Source organism: Rhinopithecus bieti, unplaced genomic scaffold (assembly GCF_001698545.2).
Source record: "Rhinopithecus bieti isolate Rb0 unplaced genomic scaffold, ASM169854v2 scaffold_11273, whole genome shotgun sequence".
In the NCBI taxonomy this organism is placed as follows: domain Eukaryota; kingdom Metazoa; phylum Chordata; class Mammalia; order Primates; family Cercopithecidae; genus Rhinopithecus; species Rhinopithecus bieti.
The window spans coordinates 984470-1005448 of NW_016806694.1; the positions used below are offsets into that span (position 1 = coordinate 984470).

The 20979-nt window shown below is 43.3% G+C and overlaps 1 protein-coding gene across 6 annotated transcripts in view; it reads left to right on the forward strand.

The window, feature by feature from the left end:
* Positions 1-11632: 11632 nt before the first annotated feature.
* Positions 11633-20979, forward strand: part of PTPN2 (protein tyrosine phosphatase non-receptor type 2) — a 75680-nt gene continuing 66333 nt past the window's right edge. For 3 of the 6 annotated variants that reach the window (XM_017877484.1, XM_017877486.1, XM_017877483.1), the window contains exons 1-2: positions 11639-11731; positions 14576-14666. In XM_017877484.1, coding sequence (XP_017732973.1) covers positions 11666-11731; positions 14576-14666 — 157 coding nt within the window. In that variant the 5' untranslated portion in view covers positions 11639-11665. Of the gene's footprint in view, positions 11732-12540; positions 12592-14575; positions 14667-20979 lie in introns of those variants that run through there. The other 3 variants (XM_017877488.1, XM_017877487.1, XM_017877489.1) reach the window with 3 other exon arrangements.

The following is a 20979-nucleotide window of genomic DNA, read 5'->3' on the forward strand; positions in this document are numbered from 1 at the left end:
CCATGTTAGCCAGGATGGTCTCGATCTCCTGACCTCGTGATCCGCCCGTCTCGGCCTCCCAAAGTGCTGGGATTACAGGCTTGAGCCACCGCGCCCGGCGTTATTTTTTTTGTGTGTGTGGTTTTTTGTTTGTTTTTGTTTGTTTGTTTGTTTTGAGACAGAGTCTTGCTCTGTGGCCCAGGCTGGAATGCTATGGCACGATCTCGGCTAACTGCAACCCCTGCCTCGCTTTGAGTTCAAGCGATTCTCCTGCCTCAGCCTCCTCAGTAGTTGGGATTACAGGTGTGCACCACCACACCCAGCTAATTGTTGTATTTTTAGTAGAGATGGGGTTTCCCCATGTTGGCCAGGCTGGTCTCGAACTCCTGACTTCAAGTGATCTGCACGCTTCCCTCCCAAAGTGCTGGGATTATAGATGTGAACCAACACGCCTAGCCTACCTCATTCTTTGTACTGTAATAAAGTCCTGGTTGGGCAATAATCTAAACATAAAATAAATTAAACCATAAAATTATATAAGAAAACGATAAAATTTTTTGTAATCAACAGAATAAAAAAGGATTTTTTATGCCATGTCACAGAAACCTAGAGAAAAAAGGTTTAAGTTTGATTTCATAAAAATTTAAATTTTGACATGAAAAAATAACGTAAAGATCAAAAGATAAAATTTTAAATATTTGCAATATATGACAAGAACTGAACTTTCTATGTAAAGAACTGCATATCAAAAGAGGGCGGAAATACAAATGGCTTTTAAAACAAGAAAAGCTGTTCACCTTCACAATAATAACATAATTGCAAATTATAACTATAATAAGACCATTTTTCACCTATCAAAGATCAAAAAGTTTGTTAATTGGGTAGGTGAAGCTCAGGCACTTTCTTACATTGTTGGTGACAGTATGCGTTGATATAGCTTCTTTGAGAGGTTATTCATAGCAACATAATTTGTAATAGCTAAAACCTAGAAATAACCTATATGTCCGTTATAGATGACTGGCTAAGTAATGAATACTATTCTTTTTTTTTTTTTTTTTCAGACGGAGTCTCACTCTGTCGCCCCAGCTGGAGTGCAGTGGCCGGATCTCAGCTCACTGCAAGCTCCGCCTCCCGGGTTCACGCCATTCTCCTGCCTCAGCCTCCCGAGTAGCTGGGACTACAGGCGCCCGCCACCTCGCCCGGCTAGTTTTTTGTATTTTTTTTAGTAGAGACGGGGTTTCACAGTGTTGGCCAGGGTGGTCTCAATCTCCTGACCTCGTGATCCGCCCGTCTCGGCCTCCCAAAGTGCTGGGATTACAGGCTTGAGCCACCGCACCCGGCCATGAATACTATTCAGTTGTTAAAAATAACTTATCATCTATATGGAAGTATTTTGTGTTTTTTTTGGAGACAGAGTCTCGCTCTGTCGCCCAGGCTGGAGTGCAGTGGCGCCATCTCAGCTCACTGCAAGCTCCGCTTCCCTTGTTCTCGCCATTCTCCTGTCTCAGCCTCCCGAGTAGCTGGGACTACAGGCGCCGCCACCATGACCAGCTAATTTTATTTTTTTTTATATTTTTAGTAGAGACGGGGTTTCACCGTGTTAGCCAGAATGGTCTCAATCTCCTGACCTCGTGATTCGCCCGCCTTGCCCTCCCAAAGTACTGGGATTACAGGCCTGAGCCACCGTGCTCGGCATATGGAAGTATTTTTAATATATACTAAGTGAAAAAGTAAAGTGCAAAACAGTATGCTAATATCTGTTTTGCGAGGGTGGGATGGATATATGGATGGAGGAAGACAGGCAAGCAGTCTGGCTTATATACGGATAGAGTATCTTTTGGAAAATATAAAAGACACTGGTTACAGTTATCACCTAAGGCAAAGGATTGAGGGAAAGGAGAAAGTGACTTGACTTTTTCACTATATACCCTTTTGTACAGTTCAATTTTTGCCATGTCCATGTAATCCATATATACATAGGGAGCATATGTATATAAATATATGTAAATATAAGTAAAAAAATGTGCTAAAGTACTGAATTCCTAGCTGTATCTACTGCCTAACTGCAGTATAGTCTTGGAAGTCTGTTTTCTTATTTGTTACCACGTCTTAGATAACATACATAAAAGCACATAGCACATGCCTGACACACAGTAGGGTTCAGTGACAACGAGCTATTCTGTTCTCTAAACTCTTTTCCTAAAGGAGAGCTTCTCAAAGAAAAAAAATGTGATGAAGAAAAGAACTTATTCCACCAGAGATCTTCTCTCTCCAACCAGTGACAGGCATATTTAGGGCTATAAGTAAGTGGTTATTTTACTATCCTGAAGTAATGGTGTTTCAAAGTATGCAAGATTCTTCATACTTCACTGTGTCCTTTTCTGAGCATCTTTATAGAGAGTATATGCACAAACATCTGACTAAAAGGGAACATTTTCATCGTACAATTTAGGATTCACTCAGAGTCCTAAAAAAAGAAACTTAGATATGTTATCCCATAGGTAGAAACTCATTATCAATTTGGGATTATCTTAAGGTCCTACCTTATAAAATTATAAAATTAACAAGAATTCTTTTCCAGTTTCTTATTATTTGCGTCTACATTGTAGCAGTTCAAGGGAGAATATGGTCTAAGAATGTAATGTTTTCTGTATGCCATACGTAGAAGAAAGCTGTGTACGAAATACTAAAAATAAGATTTGACGTAATTTAATAGAATATTATAACTATTTTACCCCGATAATGATGGAAATTAAGTTGCAGTAATATAGATTTTATAAATAAAAGCTTCAAAACCAGGCGCCATGGCTCACGCCTGTAATAACAGCACTTTGGAAGGCCGAGACAGGCAGATTGCTTGAGACCAGGAGTTTGAAACCAGTCTAAGCAACATAGCAAATAAAAATAAAAAATTAGCCAGGCGTGGTGGTGTGCCTGCAGTCCCACCTACTTGGCAGGCTGAGGTTGGGGGATCACTTGAGCCCCTGAAGTCAAAGCTGCAATGAGCCGTGATCACACCACTGCATTCCAGCCTGAGCGACAAGGCAAGACTTTGTCTCAAAAATATAAGTAAAATAAAATCAAAACTTTACTTATTTTTTTGAGACGGAGTCTCTCTGTCACTCGGGCTGGAGTGCAGTGGCGTGTTCTCGGTTCCCCGCAACCTCTGCCTCCTGAGTTCAAGCGATTCTCCTGCCTCAGCCTCCCGAGTAGCTGGGATTACAGGTACATGCCACTGCACCCAGCTGATTTTTGTGCTTTTAGTAGAGATGGGGTTTTGCCCTGTTGGCAAGGCTGGTCTCAAACTCCTAACTTCAAGTGATCCGCCTGCCTTGGCCTCCCAGAGTGCTGGGATGACAGGCGTGAGCCGCCATGCCCGGCCTTAAAACTCTAAAACTCAGAATATGAGCCTTTGCTTTATAGCTTCACTTGTTAAAACGTAAATCAGGGGCCAGGCGTGGTGGCTCACGCCTGTCATCCCTGCACTGGGGGAGGCTGAAGTGGGCAGATCACCTGGTCTCAATCTCCTGATCTTGTGATCCGTCCACCTTGGCCTCCCAAAATGCTGGGATTACAAACGTGAGCCACCACGCCTGGCCTGAAGTTTGATTTTTTAAAAAGAAAGGGAGTTGTTAGGCATAATTGTGTAAATAGCGGTAAAAATTGACGGCAAGAAAGGCGATAGAAAACTATGACAAATGAAGATGATGGCTCACGCCTGTAATCCCAGACTTTGGGAGGCCAAGGCGGCCGGATCACCTGAGATCAGGAGTTCAAGACCAGCCTGGCCAACATGGTGAAACCCTGTCTCTACTAAAAATACAAAAATTAGCCAGGCATGGTGGTGTGCACCTGTAATCCCAGCCACTTGGGAGGCTGAGGCAGGAGAATGCGCTTGAACCCGGGAGGCGGAGGTTGCAGTGAGCTGAGATGGCGCCACTCACTCCAGTCTTTCCGGTCAATCTAGACAGAGTGAGACTCAATCTCAAAAAAACAAAAACGAAACAAAAAAAAAAAAACTATGACAAATGAGTATCATTTTCCAGGACCATTAAGGTCTTGTAATCCCAAACGCTGGAAGCTTTTGTTGTTTTCTGATTTATCATTGAAGTGACCAAAGCACAGTGTAAAAAGAAACCTTTGTGATTACTTGACACTAGAGAAGGGTCTTTCCCACACATTTGAGACTTAAGGAATTGATAGTGAACAGTATAAGGAGCCACACAGGTGTGGGTTAAGAACTGATGTATTTATTCACTTTCTGTAAAGATGACCAAACATATGTTGTTAGACAAATGAAAAATTGACCCCAGGATCATTGAGGGCATGCAAAATAGTATGAGATAGAGGAAGCTGTAATTCAGGTGTCCAAATACAAGAGCAGGTGGAGAAAAGAAAATAAACTGAGAACAGTAAAGAGTTTTTTTTTTTTTTTTTTTTTTTTTTTGAGACGGAGTCGCACTCTGTCTCCCAGGCTGGAGTGCAGTGGTGCTATCTCGGCTCACTGCAAGCTCTGCCTCCCAGGTTCACGCCATTCTCCTGCCTCAGCCTCCCGAGTAGCTGGGACTACAGGCGCCAACAACCATGCCTGACTAATTTTTTTGTATTTTTAGTAGAGATGGGGTTTCACGGTGTTAACCAGGATTGTCTCAATCTCCTGACCTCGTGATCCACCCGCCTCGGCCTCGCAAAGTGCTGGGATTACAGGTGTGAGCCACTGCACCCGGCCTGTAAAGAGTTTTTAAAGTTACAACACACAATTGTTAAAATAGAATGTTCAGTACCAAGCTAGCAGAGTAGATAATGCAGAATACTGAGGTGGCTTGAGAAAAGTCTCTCAGAACTCAGGAAAAAGGTGTGAGAAATGAGCATTAGGAGAGAGCAGCACTTCCCCGAGTCTGATAGAAGTTCCTGAAAGGGAACAGAGGAGACTGAAGCGAAACTCTGTTAAGTAACAAGGAAGACTCAAATGGAGAAACCCAGTTCCGACGAAGACTTGGCAGATATGTATAATGTATTTTTTTTTAAGTCAGCCGAAAGAAAATTTAAATTTAAGGTAAATTTAAATCTGAAAGAGTAAGCAATACAGAAAAATCTCGACAGCAGCTGAGGACCAAAAAAAAAATACCAATATTGTTGAGTGTGAGGCAAAAACCTCACTTTCAGTCTTTCTTGAGAAATATTGGCAAAATATGCCCTTGATTCAGGAGTTCCATTTTTATTTCATTTCATTTTATTATTTATGTATTTTATTTTTTGAGACAGGGTCTCACTGTGTCACCCAGGCTAGAGTGCAGTGGTGCAGTCACTGCTTACTGCAGCCCTGACCCGGGTTCAAGTGATCTTCCCAGCTTTGCCTGCCAAGTAGCTGGGACTGCAGGCATGCACCACCATGCTTGGCTTTATTTTTATTTATTTTTAGTGGTTTTGTTTGTTTGTTTGTTTGTTTTGCATTTTTTGTAGATATGTGGTTTCACCGTGTTTCCCAGGCTGGTCTTGAACTCCTGGCCTCAAACGATCCTCCTGCCTTGGCCCAGAGTGTTTTTGTTTTTTTGTTTGTTTGTTGTTTTTTTGGAGACAGTCTTGCTCTGTCACCCAGGTTGGAGTGCAGTGGTGCAATCTTGGCTCACTGCTACCTCCGCCTCCTGGGTTCAAGCATTTCTCCTGTCTCAGCTTCCTGAGTAGCTGGGATTACAGGTGCCCACCACCACACCCGGCTAATTTTTGTATTTTTAGTAGAGATGAGGTTTTACCATGTTGGACAGGCTGGTCTCAAACTCCTGGCCTCAAGCGATTCACCCACCTCGGCCTCCCAAAATGGTGGTATTACAGACGTGAGCCACTGTGCCCAGCCTCAAAATTCCTTTATTTGTTTATTTATTTATTTAGAGACAGGGTCTAACTCTCATCCAGACTGGAGTGCAGTGGCAGAATCTTGGCTCATTGCAGCTGCAATCTCCCTGCGCTCCCACCTCAGCCTCCGGAGTAGCTGGGAGTACAGGTGCACACCACCATGCCTGGCTAATACTTATTTTTTTATTTTTTAGCTACGGGGTTTTGCCACGTTGCTCAGACTGGTCTGGAACTCCTGACCTCAAACGATCCTCCTGGTTCAGCTTCCCAAAATGCTGGGATTACAGACGTGAGCCACTGCACCGGGCCCCCAGACTTCCATTTTTAAAGGGTTACCAAGAGGGAATGGATGTGGTGGCTCATGCCTTTTATCATTTCGCGAGGCCAAGGTGAGAGGATCATTTGAGCTGAGCAATTCGACATCAGCCTGGGCAACATAGTGATACTTCATGTCTATTTCTTTAAAAAAGAAGTGCCAGGAAGTTGAAGAAGTATGTATAATAATGTCTAAGGATATTCATCATATTGTTTCTAGCAATCGTGAAGTTTTTGAAATTTAATTGCCGACGGAATTGGGTAAAATGATAGCATATTCTATAACAAAAGATTTTGCATTTTGTGGTTGATGTGCTCTGAATGTGTATCCCTCCAAAAATTCATATAGTGGAACCTAAATCCTCAGTGCAGTAGTATTAAGTGGTGGGGCCTTTGGGAGATGATAGGTGTTGAGTGCAGAGCCCTCACGCATGGGATTAAAGAGGTGTGAAGGAGCCTGCATCCCCTTCTACCATGTAAAGATACAGCAAGAAGGCACCATCTCTGAGGCAAACAGCAAGCCCTCCCCAGACACCAAGTGTGTGGCCGGATTGACCTTGGGCTTCTCAGCCACAGAACTGTGAGAAATGATTTTCTGTTGTTTATAAATTACCCAGCCTAAGATACTAATATTTTGTTACAGTAGTCCAAATGGACTAAGACGTAGTCTTTAAAAATGATGATGAAACTGTCTTGACAGGAAAAGATATCTTTATTTTAAGAGATTAAAGCGGGTATATAAATAATATGCTTGCATAGTCCCCTGTTTATTAAAAAAATGAAACGTATATTGATTCAACCAGAAAGTAAAAAACCCGGAAAGTCTAGATGGTCTCTGAGTCTTGCGGTAGTAGACTCGACTAGTTTTCCTTTTGGCTCATCAGTGGGGTCCTCAGCTCTAACAGTGAATATATATGAATCTATTAAAAGGTAAAGATACTGTAAAAGATCTCACACAGTTAAAAAAAAAGGTGAGGGGTGAAGGTATTAGAAATTCAGTGGGCTTGGCTGGGCGCAGTGGCTCAAGCCTGTAATCCCAGCACTTTGGGAGGCCGAGACGGGCGGATCACGAGGTCAGGAGATCGAGTCCATCCTGGCTAACACGGTGAAACCCCGTCTCTACTAAAATACAAAAAAACTAGCCGGGCGAGGTGGCGGCGCCTGTAGTCCCAGCTACTCGGGAGGCTGAGGCGGGAGAATGGCGTAAACCCGGGAGGCGGAGCTTGCAGTGAGCTGAGATCCGGCCACTGCACTCCAGCCTGGGCAACAGAGTGAGACTCCGTCTCAAAAAAAAAAAAAAAAAAATTCAGTGGGCTTCCAGGAAAAAAAGAAAAAAAAAAAGGTAAAGATACTCGTTTCTCTCCAAGGAAGTCACACAGAAACTAAAAGCACTCTGTGGCCACGTAGAGATAAAGAGTTGTATTTACTTAACAATCCCCTGAGGCTGAAATTAATGTGTGATGAAAAGGTTAAAAGATACTTCTTATATTTTTGTTTTAGGAGACTGATGAGTTTTAGAAATAGTTCTGTGAAAATGTAAATATTTTACACTTTAAAAAATATCAGTTATTTAGAATACTTCCTTTTTTTTTTGTTTTTAAGATAGGGTCTTAGTCACCCAGACTAGAGTGCAGTGGAGTGATCACAGCTCACTGCAGCCTCAACCTCCCAGGCTCAAGCGATCCTCCTACCCCATCCTCCCAAGTAGCTAGGACTACAGGTGTACACCACCACGCCTGGTTAGTTTTTGTATTTTTTTGTAGAGGTGGGAGTTTTTCACCATGTTGGCCAGGCTGGTCTCAAAATCCTGGACTCAAGCGATCCTCCCACCTCTGCCTCCCAAGTAGCTGGAACCACAGATGTGTACCACCATGCCTTGCTAATTTTAAAATTTTTAAATAGAGATGGGGGTCTCTCTGTGTTGCCCAGACTGGTCTCAAGTGATTCTCTTGCCTCAGCCTCCCGAAGTATTGGGATTACAGGCATGACTCACAGTGTCTGGCCTCAGTTTCTTTAAACTCCATCCTCTAACACCAAATTAGTTTGAGGATTCTACGAATGTCTGCTTAAAGACAACCTTCTGAATTCTGTGACTCTCTTGAAAAGCTTGTTGCAATGAAAAACAGAGTATAGTGATGACTTTATGTGAAGTATACTATTGGAATTTCTTAAGCAGAAGTACTGAAACTTTTGAGTCCCTAAATTTAAATAGTACCATTTAGGCACAGTTACTGCTTATGAAATGAAGAGTAGCTGGATGAATATAAAAAGTCTTACTCTTAATTTCAACCCAGCATTATTTGAGCCCAGCAAAATTACTTCTATAGTAGAATATAGTTTAGTTCCTATTTTAAGCCATACGATATGTACTCAAGATATTACTAGTATATAGTAGTAGTATATATATATTATATATAAATATCAAGAGGTTAAATGGTATTATGTGAAAATATAGGAGGTGAAATAATAGTGAGAAATAAACACATTGAAAGTAGGTATGCTCAGACTGGGTGCGGTGGCTCACACCCGTAATCCAGCCACTTTGGGAGGCCCCAAGGCAGGCAGATCACGAGGTCAGAGGAGATCAGAACCATCGGCCTAACACAGTGGAACGCCCCGGTCTCTACTAAAAACACACAAAAAATTAGCCAGTGTGGTGGCGGCGCCCTGTAGTCCCAGCTACTTGGGGGGCTTTGAGGTGGAAGAATTGATTTAACCCAGGAGGAGGAGGGTGCGGTGAGCTGAAATCGCACCACTGCACACCCACCTGGCAACCAGAGCAACACGTCTCAAAAAAAAAAAAAAAGAAAAAAAAAAGAAAGTAGGTATGTTTAGAATTTAAAATCTTTGGGCCTGGAGATAAGCTGTAAGGTGATGTGATTAGAATGGACCATTTCATAATCGTCCAAAAGTTAGACGACTGAGAAAAAGAGGTTGGGGGTGTCTTATGTAGGCAATGCACGTGGATATAAATTTCAGGATAAGCTAAGGGAGCTAAGTGGATTTTTTTTTAAACCCCCAAATAGCATGTATTAATAGTAGCTAGTTCGCATTTATGATTTGTTTTCCTTTGTTTGTGTCAGTTATGTTATCTTCTGTGAGACTGTGAGTTTATGCTACTACCAGTGTGGTATGAGGCCTGTTTTTTTTTTTTGTGAGACGGAGTCTCGCTCTGTCGCCAGGTGGTAGTACAGTGGCCGACTCTCAGCTCACTGCAAGCTCCGCCTCCCAGGTTACGCCATTCTCCGTGCCTCAGCCTCCCGAGTAGCTGGGACTACAGGCGCCCCCACCTCGCCCGGCTAGTTTTTTGTATTGTTTTTTTTAGTAGAGACGGGGTTTCACGTGTTGAGCCAGGATGGTCTCAAACTCTGTCCTTCGTGATCCGCCGTCTCGGCCTCCAAATGCTGGGATTACAGCTTGAGCCCACCCCGCGCCCGGCCATGAGGCCTGTTTTAAAAGGAGCTGCATGATACTCAGTTGGATATACCACGGTTTGTTCAACCCGTCTTTTCTTTGTCATTAGACATTTAGTTTATTTAAAGCCTTTCAGCATTATAAATAATTGTGAAAGGTATCTTTGTGCTGTGAGTTGCCTACGTTTTGGATCATCGCCACTAAGAAAGAAATTAACTAGTGACTCAATTCTTCCTTGCTTTTTCTGAGCAGAAATCATATTAAAAAGAATTAGATTTAAAATTTTTGGTTAAATTATACTTGAAAGCAAAGATTCTTGCCATTTAGATCTAGTTTTGATTAAAGGTGTGGTTTGGTATTAAATGAGAACGGTGGTTTTCAACTGCCTGTTGGTGGGGGATATGTTCATGATGGATTTTGCTGTCAAAGGACATTTGGCAATGTCTGGAGAGGTTTTTGGTTGTTACAGATGCAGGGAGGGGTGCCGCTGCAGGCTGGAGTGCAGTGGCAGGATCCTAGCTCACTGCAGTCTTGAACTTCTGGGTTCCAGCAGTCCTCCTGCCTCTGCCTCCCAAGAAGCTGGAACTCCACACGTACACCACCATCTCCGGCTCATTAAATTTTTTTTGGCCGAGCTGGTGTCTCATTGTGTTGCCCAGGCTGGTCTGAAACTCCTACCCTCAAGTGATCCTTCCACCTGGGCCTCCCAAAACACCAGGATTACAGGTGTGAGCTGCTGTGCCCAGAAGGAAACCGTTGGAATGTCTCTGTGATAGAAGGGGAAAGTTTTAGCACCAGAAGACAAGTAGAGCTGGCTTTGCCTTATGTGATAGACCTAGCGAATAGCTCAGCTGTCTGCTTTCCCAATGCCAGTTAGACAGACACAATATATTTTATAGCTTATGCAATGTACTTAATAATTTTTTTTTTAATTTTGAAAGGGAGTCTTGCTGTGTCACCCAGGCTGGAGTGCAGTGGAGCGATCTTGGCTTACTGCAAACTCCACCTCCCAGGTTCACCCCATTCTCCTGCCTCAGCCTCCCGAGTAGCTGGGACTACAGGCGCTCGTGACGCCTGGCTAATTTTTTTGTATTCTTAGTAGAGACAGGGTTTCACCATGTTAGCCAGGATGGTCTCGATCTCCTGACCTTGTGATCCGCCCGTCTTGGCCTCCCAAAGTGCTGGGATTACAGGCGTGAGCCACCGCGCCCGGCCAGTGTGCTTATAAAATTATTTAGTTTTGTGTCTTGGGTATTCCTGAAAATGCCTTATCAGTGACAGATCTAGTTGTTGAGATTTGGTTTTGCTGTGTATATTAGTTACAGACCTAATTTAGCTACATGGGAAGGAAATTTCATCAGTAACTGATTTAACAAATAGGAGTTTAGGTTTCTCGTGATACGAGTTCTGGAGAGAGAATTCAGGGCTCTTGCTGTGGCTTCTTGATGTCACCCATGACCCAATGCTGATCTTCCTGCTTAGCTTTCTTAGGAATGTACGTTTTTCTTTGTTGTCACAGGATGGCTCCTGCGTGTTCCCACCCCTCACCCCGACAGCAAAACCTGTGTTCTAGGCAGGCAGCAGTGAGGACAAAGGTACCTGGAGCCAGTCCTCTCTGTCAGCGTTTTCCTGCAGCCCAACTCAGTGGTTTCTGCTTATTCCCATTGGCCGGACTGTCACAGGACCTTAGAGGCTGGGACAGATAGTTTTCAGCTGGGCTCATTGTGGTCAGAAAGCAAAAGCAGATACCTTTAGTAAGAAAGAAAGGATGTTGGGGCTGGGCGCGGTGGCTCACACCTGTAATTCCAGCACTTTGGGAGGTTGAGGCAGCCAAATCATTTAAGGTCAAGAGTTCGAGACCAGCATGGCCAACGTAGTGAAACTCTGTCCCTACTAGAAATACAAAAATTAGCCAGGCACGGTGGCGCATGCCTGTAATCCCAGCTACTCAAGAGGCTGAGGCAGGAGAATCTCTTGAACCCGGGAGGCAGAGGTTGCAGTGAACCAAGATTGCACCACTGCACTCCAGCCTGGGCATCAGAGTGAGACTTTGCCTCAAAAAAAAGAAAGAAAGAGAAAGAGCATATTGGAATAAACAGCTATTATGCATCTCTGGGAGCTGCTTTGTGAAATACTGGTTCTTCTAAGTTCACTGAAATTTTTTTATAAAGTAAGTAGAACAAATGATTAATGTTGGAGATTTGAAAGAATGGACTCAATGCAAGAGATCTTACTAGCTGAGAAAATAAAATGTATTTATGTTATGAATGTATTTCTTAACCCCAAGAACTTGGCTGTTGTATTGTGTTTTGTAAATTTTCAATCTCCCTACCACTATACTGGGGGCCCTACCGTCTTCTGTATAGTGCACACAAAGAAGTGTGTTTCTCTGAGCTAAAAATAGAAATCTGCACCTGACAGATGGCCTTAAGTGTGGAAAATGGGTGTGTATCACAGAAGTGGAAGAAGTGGAGGGAGTCCTGTGCTGCTTGTTGTTTTAAACCTCCTCTCCCCGCAAATCACTATCTTTCCTATACACTAGTAATGGCCAATAGGTTTTTGTTTTGTTTTAATGCCATGTACAGTAGCGACAAAGCCTATCAGGTTTCTGAGAATAAACCTTTATCATACATTTATGCTAACCTTTAGCATACCTTTATGAAGAAAACTACAAAATTAATTAAAATATCATGAACTGCAATGCAAATGGGGAGAATAGAGGACCACTTGCCTTCCAGATACATTGATTACAAAGCTGTAGTAACTAAAATTTGATACTATCTCAAGGGCAAGCAAATGCTTCTGTGAAGTAGAATGAGGATCCGGAAACAGACCCCTGCATGTGCTGAAACTTGGGTTATGATAGAGCAGGTGTTACTGATAAATGCAGAAACCAGTAAATGGTATTAAGTCAATTAACTTTCCATTTGAAAGGGATGCAATTAAATTTCTCTTCCACATTGCAGGCTAATAACAGTGTCTTGTATCTTGCAAAAGTACTGTTACCAGTCCATTCACGTCCAGAAAAATGTATGTATTAGAAATTTGTGCATCATGTTCCATAAATAAAAACTTCAGATACTTGGCTGACAGTGATGGCTCAAACCTGTAATCCCCGCACTTTGGGAGGCGGAGGCAGGCGGATCACTTGAGCCCAGGTGTTCTAGACCAGCCTGGGCAAAAAAATGAGACCCTGTCTCTATAAATTATAAACAAATAAACAAAATGGCACCTAACTTTTAAAATGCTTCTTCTTACATGTGATAGTGTGAGCAAAAGCACAATTTAGTGTTGGCCATTAAAGCATGCTTTTTTTTGGTTTCTGTTACACTTCTGTATTTACTTTAATTCTTGGAATACTGTTTCCTGGAAGATCAAACCTGGTCATTCTGGATACATCAGTAATGAGAGCTTAGTGCAGATACAGCTTTACAGAATGTCTTCCACGTTGAAGTGCAGAGAACCCGAGGGCACCTAGGATGAACCTCAGGCCTGCTGGTTGTTGCAGTGGTGCAATCTCAGCTCACTGCGATCTCCGCCTCCTGGGTTTAGCGATTCTCATGCCTCAGCCTCCTGTGTAGCTGGGATTACAGGCACTTGCCACCATGCCTGGCTAATTTTTGTTTTGTTTTGTTTTTGCCGTCTCACCCTGTCACCCAGGCTAGACAGTACAGTGATGCGACCTCAGCTCACTGCAACCTCCGCCGCCCAGGTTCAAGCAATTCGCCTGCCTCACCCTCCTGAGTAGCTGGGATTACGGGTGCCTGCCACCGTGCCTGGCTAATTTTTGTAGTTTCAGTAGAGATGAGGTTTCACCATCTTGGCCAGGCTGGTCTTGAACTCCTGACCTTGTGAACCACCCACCTTGGCCTCCCAAAGTGCTGGGATTACAGGTGTGAGCCACTGTGTCCATCCTAATTTTCGTATTTTTGTATTTTCTTTTATTTTATATTTTCTTTTATTTGTATTTTATTTTATATTTTATTTTTGATACAATCTTGCTCTGTCACCCAGGCTGGAGTGCAATGGCGTGATCTCAGCTCATTGCAACCTCCACCTCCCGGGTTCAAGCAATTCTCCTGCCTCAGCCCTCCGAGTGGCTGGGATTACAGGTGCCCATCACCACACCTAGCTGATTTTTTGTATATTTAGTAGAGACAGGGTTTCGCTATGTTGGCCAGGTTGGTCTCGAACACCTGAGGGTGATCCTCTGCCCTAGCCTCCTAAAGTGTTGGGATTACAGGTGTGAGCCACCGCACCCGGCAAAATTTTTTATTTTTCATAGAGCTGGGGTTTCACAATGTTGACCAGGCTGGTCTCGAACTCCTGACCTCAGGTGATCCACCTACCTTGGCCTCCCAAAGTGTTGGGATCATAGGCGTGAGCCACTGTGCAAGGACTGTTGCTGAACATTTATGGCTCTAGAAATAATTTTTTTTTTTTTAAGGAGAGGTAATGACAAACATGATAGAAATAAAATTTGAGGATATATCTGGGTTCAGAATAAAGTAACAGTTAAATAGCATGAAGATGAAGAAATAAATATTTTCAGGTAGAAACTCCAAAATTTAGGTAGATGCTATGAGTTTTAGTCAGAATTTGAATGTGATGTGGCTGACCATAGATACCTCCATTCCATTAATTCTGCTTCATAAAGAGTTTGATGCTTGCTTGTGGGTGTTGAATAGAGCCTAATTAGCAGTAAGTAAACAGATCTAGAGCACAGACTTTGGCATCTGGAGGACCTTGGTTCAGTCCTGGGGCTGCCACTTACTAGCTATGGGACTTTTGGTGGATTTTTAACCTTTGAAAACCTTTCATCCCTCAGATAAAATGGGAAAGAAATCATTTCCATTAGTATTGTGAGGATTAACTGAGATGATGTAGACAACGTGCTTTGCATAGTACTTGGCATATCATAAGTGCTTAATGTTATTTTACACTGGCTGGGAAGATGATGCTTTGCTGTGGAAAATTTAAGAGGGATATTAAAATATATTTTTGTTATTTTAAGGAAATTCGAAATGAGTCCCATGACTATCCTCATAGAGTGGCCAAGATTCCAGAAAACAGAAATCGAAACAGATACAGAGATGTAAGCCCATGTAAGTACTTGTGGGTTTGTGTGCATGTGTATTTTTTGGTTTGTTTTAGGACGCAGGATGTAGTGAAAAGGAGGGCTTGGGGTCAGTGTTGATAAATACAATATTTTTTTTTCCCTGTTTACATAAGACACATTCTTTAAAGAAGAATTTAAAGGTGTAGAATAGTAGAAGGAAAGGTAATTACCCATAATTATTTCATCCTTCAAACATAGGCACCATTATTTTGGTGTATTTCCCACCAACCTGGTTTTCTTATGCACAATTTTTCTTTCTTTAAAATAATTGTAATTATAGATGTCTATATAATAACCGTATATATTTCCTTTTTGTATTATTCTATGGCCTTTGTAAGTTTTGCTTAAAATAGTTATTGGTGTAGTTTGGTTTCTTTCCTTGCCCAAGTTATAAGTGTAGTATGCACTCACTGTAGGAAACTTAGAAAACAGAGAAAAGTATAAGGAACAAACTTACTTAAAAATAAATAATAACAGGTTTATATTCTTTGGAGTTTTTAAAAATAAACATTTTAAATGGAAAATTAGAATCTTGCACATACTTATTTGTAGCTCTTCTTAGCAGTACATTGTAAACCTTTTATTATAAACACAATTTTTAATTGCTGTGACAGTGGCTTTGGATATACCACTCTTTTGCATAAGTTCCCCTGTTGTTGGACATTTAGATTATGATGTATACACATACACAATTGTGTGAACAATTATAATACTAGAGTTCTGGTGTATTCGTCATGCAGTGATTTTATGTTTTGTTCTGATTCATGCAGCTTATTCAGATATTAAATTGGGCCTCCTTCCTGCTTCAGCATGTTTCCCTGTGTTTGATTTTAGTGGGCTAAATGTAGGTTTTCTCTTTAGGGCTCCTTGTTAGGTAGGGACTTGAAAAACAGTATCAGATTGATCGTGTTCTGGTTTTTGCTTGTTTCTGGTTGTTCCTCTGTTGACTAGGGTATGGTGCCACTCTGTTCAAGGACACAGACTGTATACCTTTATATACTTTGTAGCCATTAGTTCTAGGTAAGATATTTAGGGTCTGGATGTACCACTGAAAAATTCATCAATTACTGGAAAAAAAAATCCTTATTTTTATTCTTACACGAATAGAATGTTTTTCTTATGTTGACCAAGTATGTTTCCAAGAAGGGTGTATTGGCTGATTTTGGGCAAATCAAATGAGAAGCAGTCTCTCAAAATAGTTCATGTTTGTTATAAATTACTATTAAATACTATGTTTCTCTTACATGCTTTTTTCTTTACTACCAGTTAGAAGTGTTCTTAAAGATAAGTAGCCAGAAGAGTGGTTTTCCATTTTCTTCAGTTGCAGCACACTTGAAGATATGACCCACTTCCTCTGAAACATGTGGCTCATCACGGTGGCAGTTCTGGTGTGAGTGTGTGTTCAGGGAATAGCGGGTGTGGGCAGTAATTCTAATACTTAGGTGCCCTTCCCCTGCCTCCAAATCTCTGAAAATCCCTGAGCTAGAGAGAGTAATTCTCTAATGTTACCATGAGTTTTGAAGACAGTATTTTCCAGTTGTACACCTTGCTTTGATGCCTTTAATTTTTTAAAAACTTTTTATTTTGAAAATTGTAGATTTGGATGCAGTTGTAAGAAATAATACAGAAAGATCGAGTATACCCCTCACCTAGTTTCCCCCAGTGGTACCATCTTGCATAGCTACAGTCCAATATCACATCTGGAAACCTAAATACAGTCCGTCCAGGTTTCACCAGTTTTACATACACTCATTTGTGTGTGTGTGTAAGTTCCATGCAGTTTTATCACGTGTAGATTCCTGGGATCACCACCACAGTCTGGATGCAGACCAGTGGAGCATTCCCGTCACAAGGTCACTTGCACTGCCTTTCTGGGGCCACAGTCTCCTTGCTTGCATTCTCCTTCCCCAACCTGGTCTTGCCTTTAATTTATATATATTTGTTGTAATTGCAATTATTGGATGTACTACACTACATTTGAGTCCTGTAATTAGTTTTATCAAATTGATCTAAATGGAATTTTTGTTTGTTTGTTTGTTTCTTTGTTTGAGAGGGCGTCTCACTCTGTTACCCAGGCTGGAGTGCAGTGGCGTGATCCTGGCTCACTGCAAACCCCTGCCTCCTGGATTCAAGTGATTCTCCTGCCTCAGCCTCCCGAGTAGCTGGGATTACAGGTGTGCACCACCACGCCCGGCTTATTTTTGTATTTTTAGTAGAGATGGGGTTTCACCATGTTGGCCAGGCTGGTCTTGAACTCCTGACCTCAGGTGATCCACCTGCTTCGGTCTCCCAAAGTGCTGGGATTACAATCATGAGCCACTACGCCGTACTGATAAGTTTTTTTTTTAACTGGAATGGAGACATTTTATTTTAAAGTAAAAACATTTGTAACTTAAGTTATCCTCAAGTATATACATCAGTAAAACTCTTATGATTTGTCTCCTTCGCTTTTAGACTTACGTTGTCTACCTGCAGTTGAAGGCTGCAGGGAGACTCTGTTTAAAATGTGCATGTCAGGCCTCCCTCCATCATCATTGGTACCAGGCTCTTCCTGTGTGCCTTCTCATTGAAAAGCACTTAGCCTTAAGAGAGCCGAGCTTCCCTCCTGCGGGCCACACAGTGGTTGTCCACTGGAGCTGTGCTCTGCTGGGAACAGCCCCCAGTGCATGTTCTCCCCACTCTCCTTCTTGTTTGCCCCCTCCCTCCCCACACACGCCTCCCTAGTAAGCCATGTTCTCCCGAGCTCTCAGATGGAGACTGCTCATTCTTGCTTCTCATGTAGCCACAGGATTTTCTCGTCTGAGCCAATACCCTTCAGCCTGCAAATGGAAATGATCTCTCCCAAGGCTTGTGCTGGCCAGCCCATCGCCACACCACCCTGGCGCCTCTCCTTTCCTAACTTTAGTCATTCACTGTCTTTCTTCTTACCCTCTCCTTCCCACTTTCCTCATTCTGGGGGACTTCATGTCTCTGGGAAAGAACTACGGCTCATTGCGCTAGAGTTCCTAGACCTGTTCAGCTCCAGTGACATTGACCTTGAGTCGTGTTCACCTCTGAAATCTGAAACTCTGCTGCCTTGAGGGCTGCTTTCCGTCATTCCAGCTTCACTTGCTTACTCCCACTGCACCTGCTCTTTGACTTCAGCAGGATCTTTAGTTGACTTTTTCATGTATTGTGAAGTTGGAAATGTACTGAACGGAAAATTCGATTAAAAAATGTAGTGTAGTATACTGCGTTGTCCTCTAACCTAACTATTAATAACTTTCTTGCTGTTTTTATATTTAAAAAATAACTGAATGTTTTAATTTCACCGTTTTGTGAGGCTCCCGCTTGGAAACAGTCATTCGTCCTCCCTGCCCTTTGGGCAGATGAGTGTGTGCTTTGGGGGGACTCCAGGGTCAGGTGGGCTTGGGGTTGCCTTGCTGTCCTCATGCCCTCTTCAGCTCTGCTGCCACTCTGCTCCAGCTCTGCACCGAGTGAATCATCTCTCAGAGCCCCTCACCACACTCAGAATGTCATCCTGCTTTCAATTCTACAGATAAAAGTTGTAAAAATCAGGAAACATCACCTCAGCTTCATGTTCTAGCACCTGGAAGCTCACTCTCTTTTGCCCCATCCTTCCCTAAAGTCCCAGGAGAGAAGCCTCCCCTCCCTTTGTCCTAGCCGAATGCTTCGTTCCCATCCTCCTCATGGGCACTGCTCCTCGTCATCACTGCTTTTTGTGTGTTTTCAGCCTCTTTCTGTCTCATAACTTCTTCCCTTTTGTATAAATGTGGTTCGCTCTTTTTTGTCTCAACCCTTATATCCCACCCCAACCCCAACATCCTTTCTTACCTGCATGGATGGTACCTGCATGGATGGACATTTCTTACCTGTGCACAGGCACACACAGGCTTAAAAGAATCACTGTGCCATTAGTCTCTCCACCCTCCCCACCATGCATGCTTCAGCCTATGCTTCTTCCCCAGCGTCCCCACTGAAACTTATTCTGAAAGCACTGTAGCTCCAGTTGTCAAATGCAATGAGAGTCTTTCCACTGGTTTCCTTCTCTATGACTTTTGACATTATTCTCCTGCGTCAGCCTCCCAAGTAGCTGGGGTTACAGGCACACGCCACCACGCCCTGCTAATTTTTGTAATTTTAGTAGAAACAGGGTTTCACCATGTTGGCCAGGCTGGTCTCGAACTCCTACCTCGAGTGATTGGCCCACCTCGGCCTCTCAAAGTGCTAGGATTACAGGTGTGAACCACGTCACCCAGCCGACTGTGCCTTTTTTCCTAACCCCGTAATTTCTCCAATTTTCCTCTTTGGCCGCTCCCCTATTTTCAGGGTGTCTCCTCCTTACTTTGCCTTTATTTCTTCAGGAGTCTGTTTCTCTCTCCTTCTCACTGTAACACTTGGATGAATGATTTCGTCTGCTGTGAGTCTAGTTTCCATCTCTGCTTATAACCCCAAATCTCGCCTGCAGTCGTGGATTTTTCTGTCTACAGGTCTGTGCATCCAAGTCATCATCTCTGTCTGGGTGTCCTGTAGCCACCTCAGACTCAGTATGTCTGCACACTGAGTGTGTGTTCCTCCCTGACACACTTCACTGGCCTTAGCCCCACAGCTGCCTTTTCTCCTTTTCCCCATGTTCATAAGTGGTGCCATTATTTACACATTTTCTGAAGCCGGAAACAGATTCTTCCCTCATTCAGCTCCCACGTCACTAAGTAATACTAATTTCTATTTCCATGATGTATTCTTTTTTTTTTTTTTTTTGAGACAGGGTCTGGCTCTGTCACTCAGGCTGGAGTGTAGTTGCACAGTCTCGGCTCACTGCAACCTACACTTCCCAGGTTCAGATGATCCGCCCGCCTCAGCCTCCTGAGTAGCTGGGACTACAGGTGCATGCTGCTGTGCTGCTAGTTTTTTAGATTTTTTTGTAGAGACGGGGTTTCGTCATGTTGCGCAGGCTGGTCTCAAACTCCTGGACTAATGCAGTCCACCTGCCCCGACCTCCTGATGTATTTGGGATTACAGGTGTGAGACACCGCGCTCAGCCTCCATAATGAATTTTCTTTCTTTCTTTCTTTCTTTTTGAGACAGAGACTTGCTCTGTCACCCAGGCTGGAGTGCAGTGGCGCGATCTCGGCTCCCTGCAAGCTCCGCCTCCCGGGTTCACTCCATCCTCCTGCCTCAGCCTCCCGAGTAGCTGGGACCACAGGCGCCGCCACCACGCCCAAATAATTTTTTGTATTTTTAGTAGAGATGGGATTTCACCGTGTTAGCCAGGATGGTCTTGATCTCCTGACCTCATGATCTGCCCGCTCGGCCTCCCAAGGTGCTGGGATTACAGGCGTGAGCCACCGCGCCCGGCCCGTAATGTATTTCAAATGCGTTTTCTTCTCTGTTCACATTGGCTTGGTTCAGGCCCTACTCTGCTTTTCCTCATCATTACATTAAGCCTCCAAACCGGTCTCCTTGTTTCCCTTCTGTCCCCGCTTCAGTCCGTTTTCACAGTATCTGGAGTAATTTTTGTATAATGCAAGTGCGTTTTCCACTCACCTCTCTGATAGTGCTGCACAATTTTTATGAAAAAGTCAAACTTCTTTAGCAATTACGATGCTGGGCTTTCTGGGGATTGACCCCTTTACACACCTCTCTCAATCTTTTCTAGCCGTTTTCCTAGAAATTATTCATTTCAGTAAAACCTAATCACTTGGAGTTCTTCCAGTGTGACTTGGTTTTAATACCTCAGTGTCTTCAAATATGTCATTCCCTTTTTGAAATACCCTTCTCCTCCTCTCTCCGACCCACCTCAATCAAAATTCTCCTTCTGCAAATACCAGCTCAACAACCTCTGTCCCGTGAGTGGTGTTCTCATCCAGTGGAGGTGGTGGTTCTCATTCACTAAGTCCAGAGGGGCTCAGGAATGTGTATTTTTAAAAAGCTGGGATGGTGTTGGTGTGCCTTTTCTAACTGATAGTCATTATGTCATTTAAAAATGTGTTTCTGGGGCCGGGCGCGGTGGCTCAAGCCTGTAATCCCAGCACTTTGGGAGGCCGAGACGGGCGGATCACGAGGTCAGGAGATCGAGACCGTCCTGGCTAATACGGTGAAACTCCGTCTCTACTAAAAAATACAAAAAACTAGCTGGGCGAGGTGGCAGGCGCCTGTAGTCCCAGCTACTCAGGAGGCTGAGGCAGGAGAATGGCATAAACCCGGGAGGCGGAGCTTGCAGTGAGCTGAGATCCGGCCACTGCACTCCAGCCTGGGCGACAGAGCGAGACTCCGTCTCAAAAAAAAAAAAAAGAAAA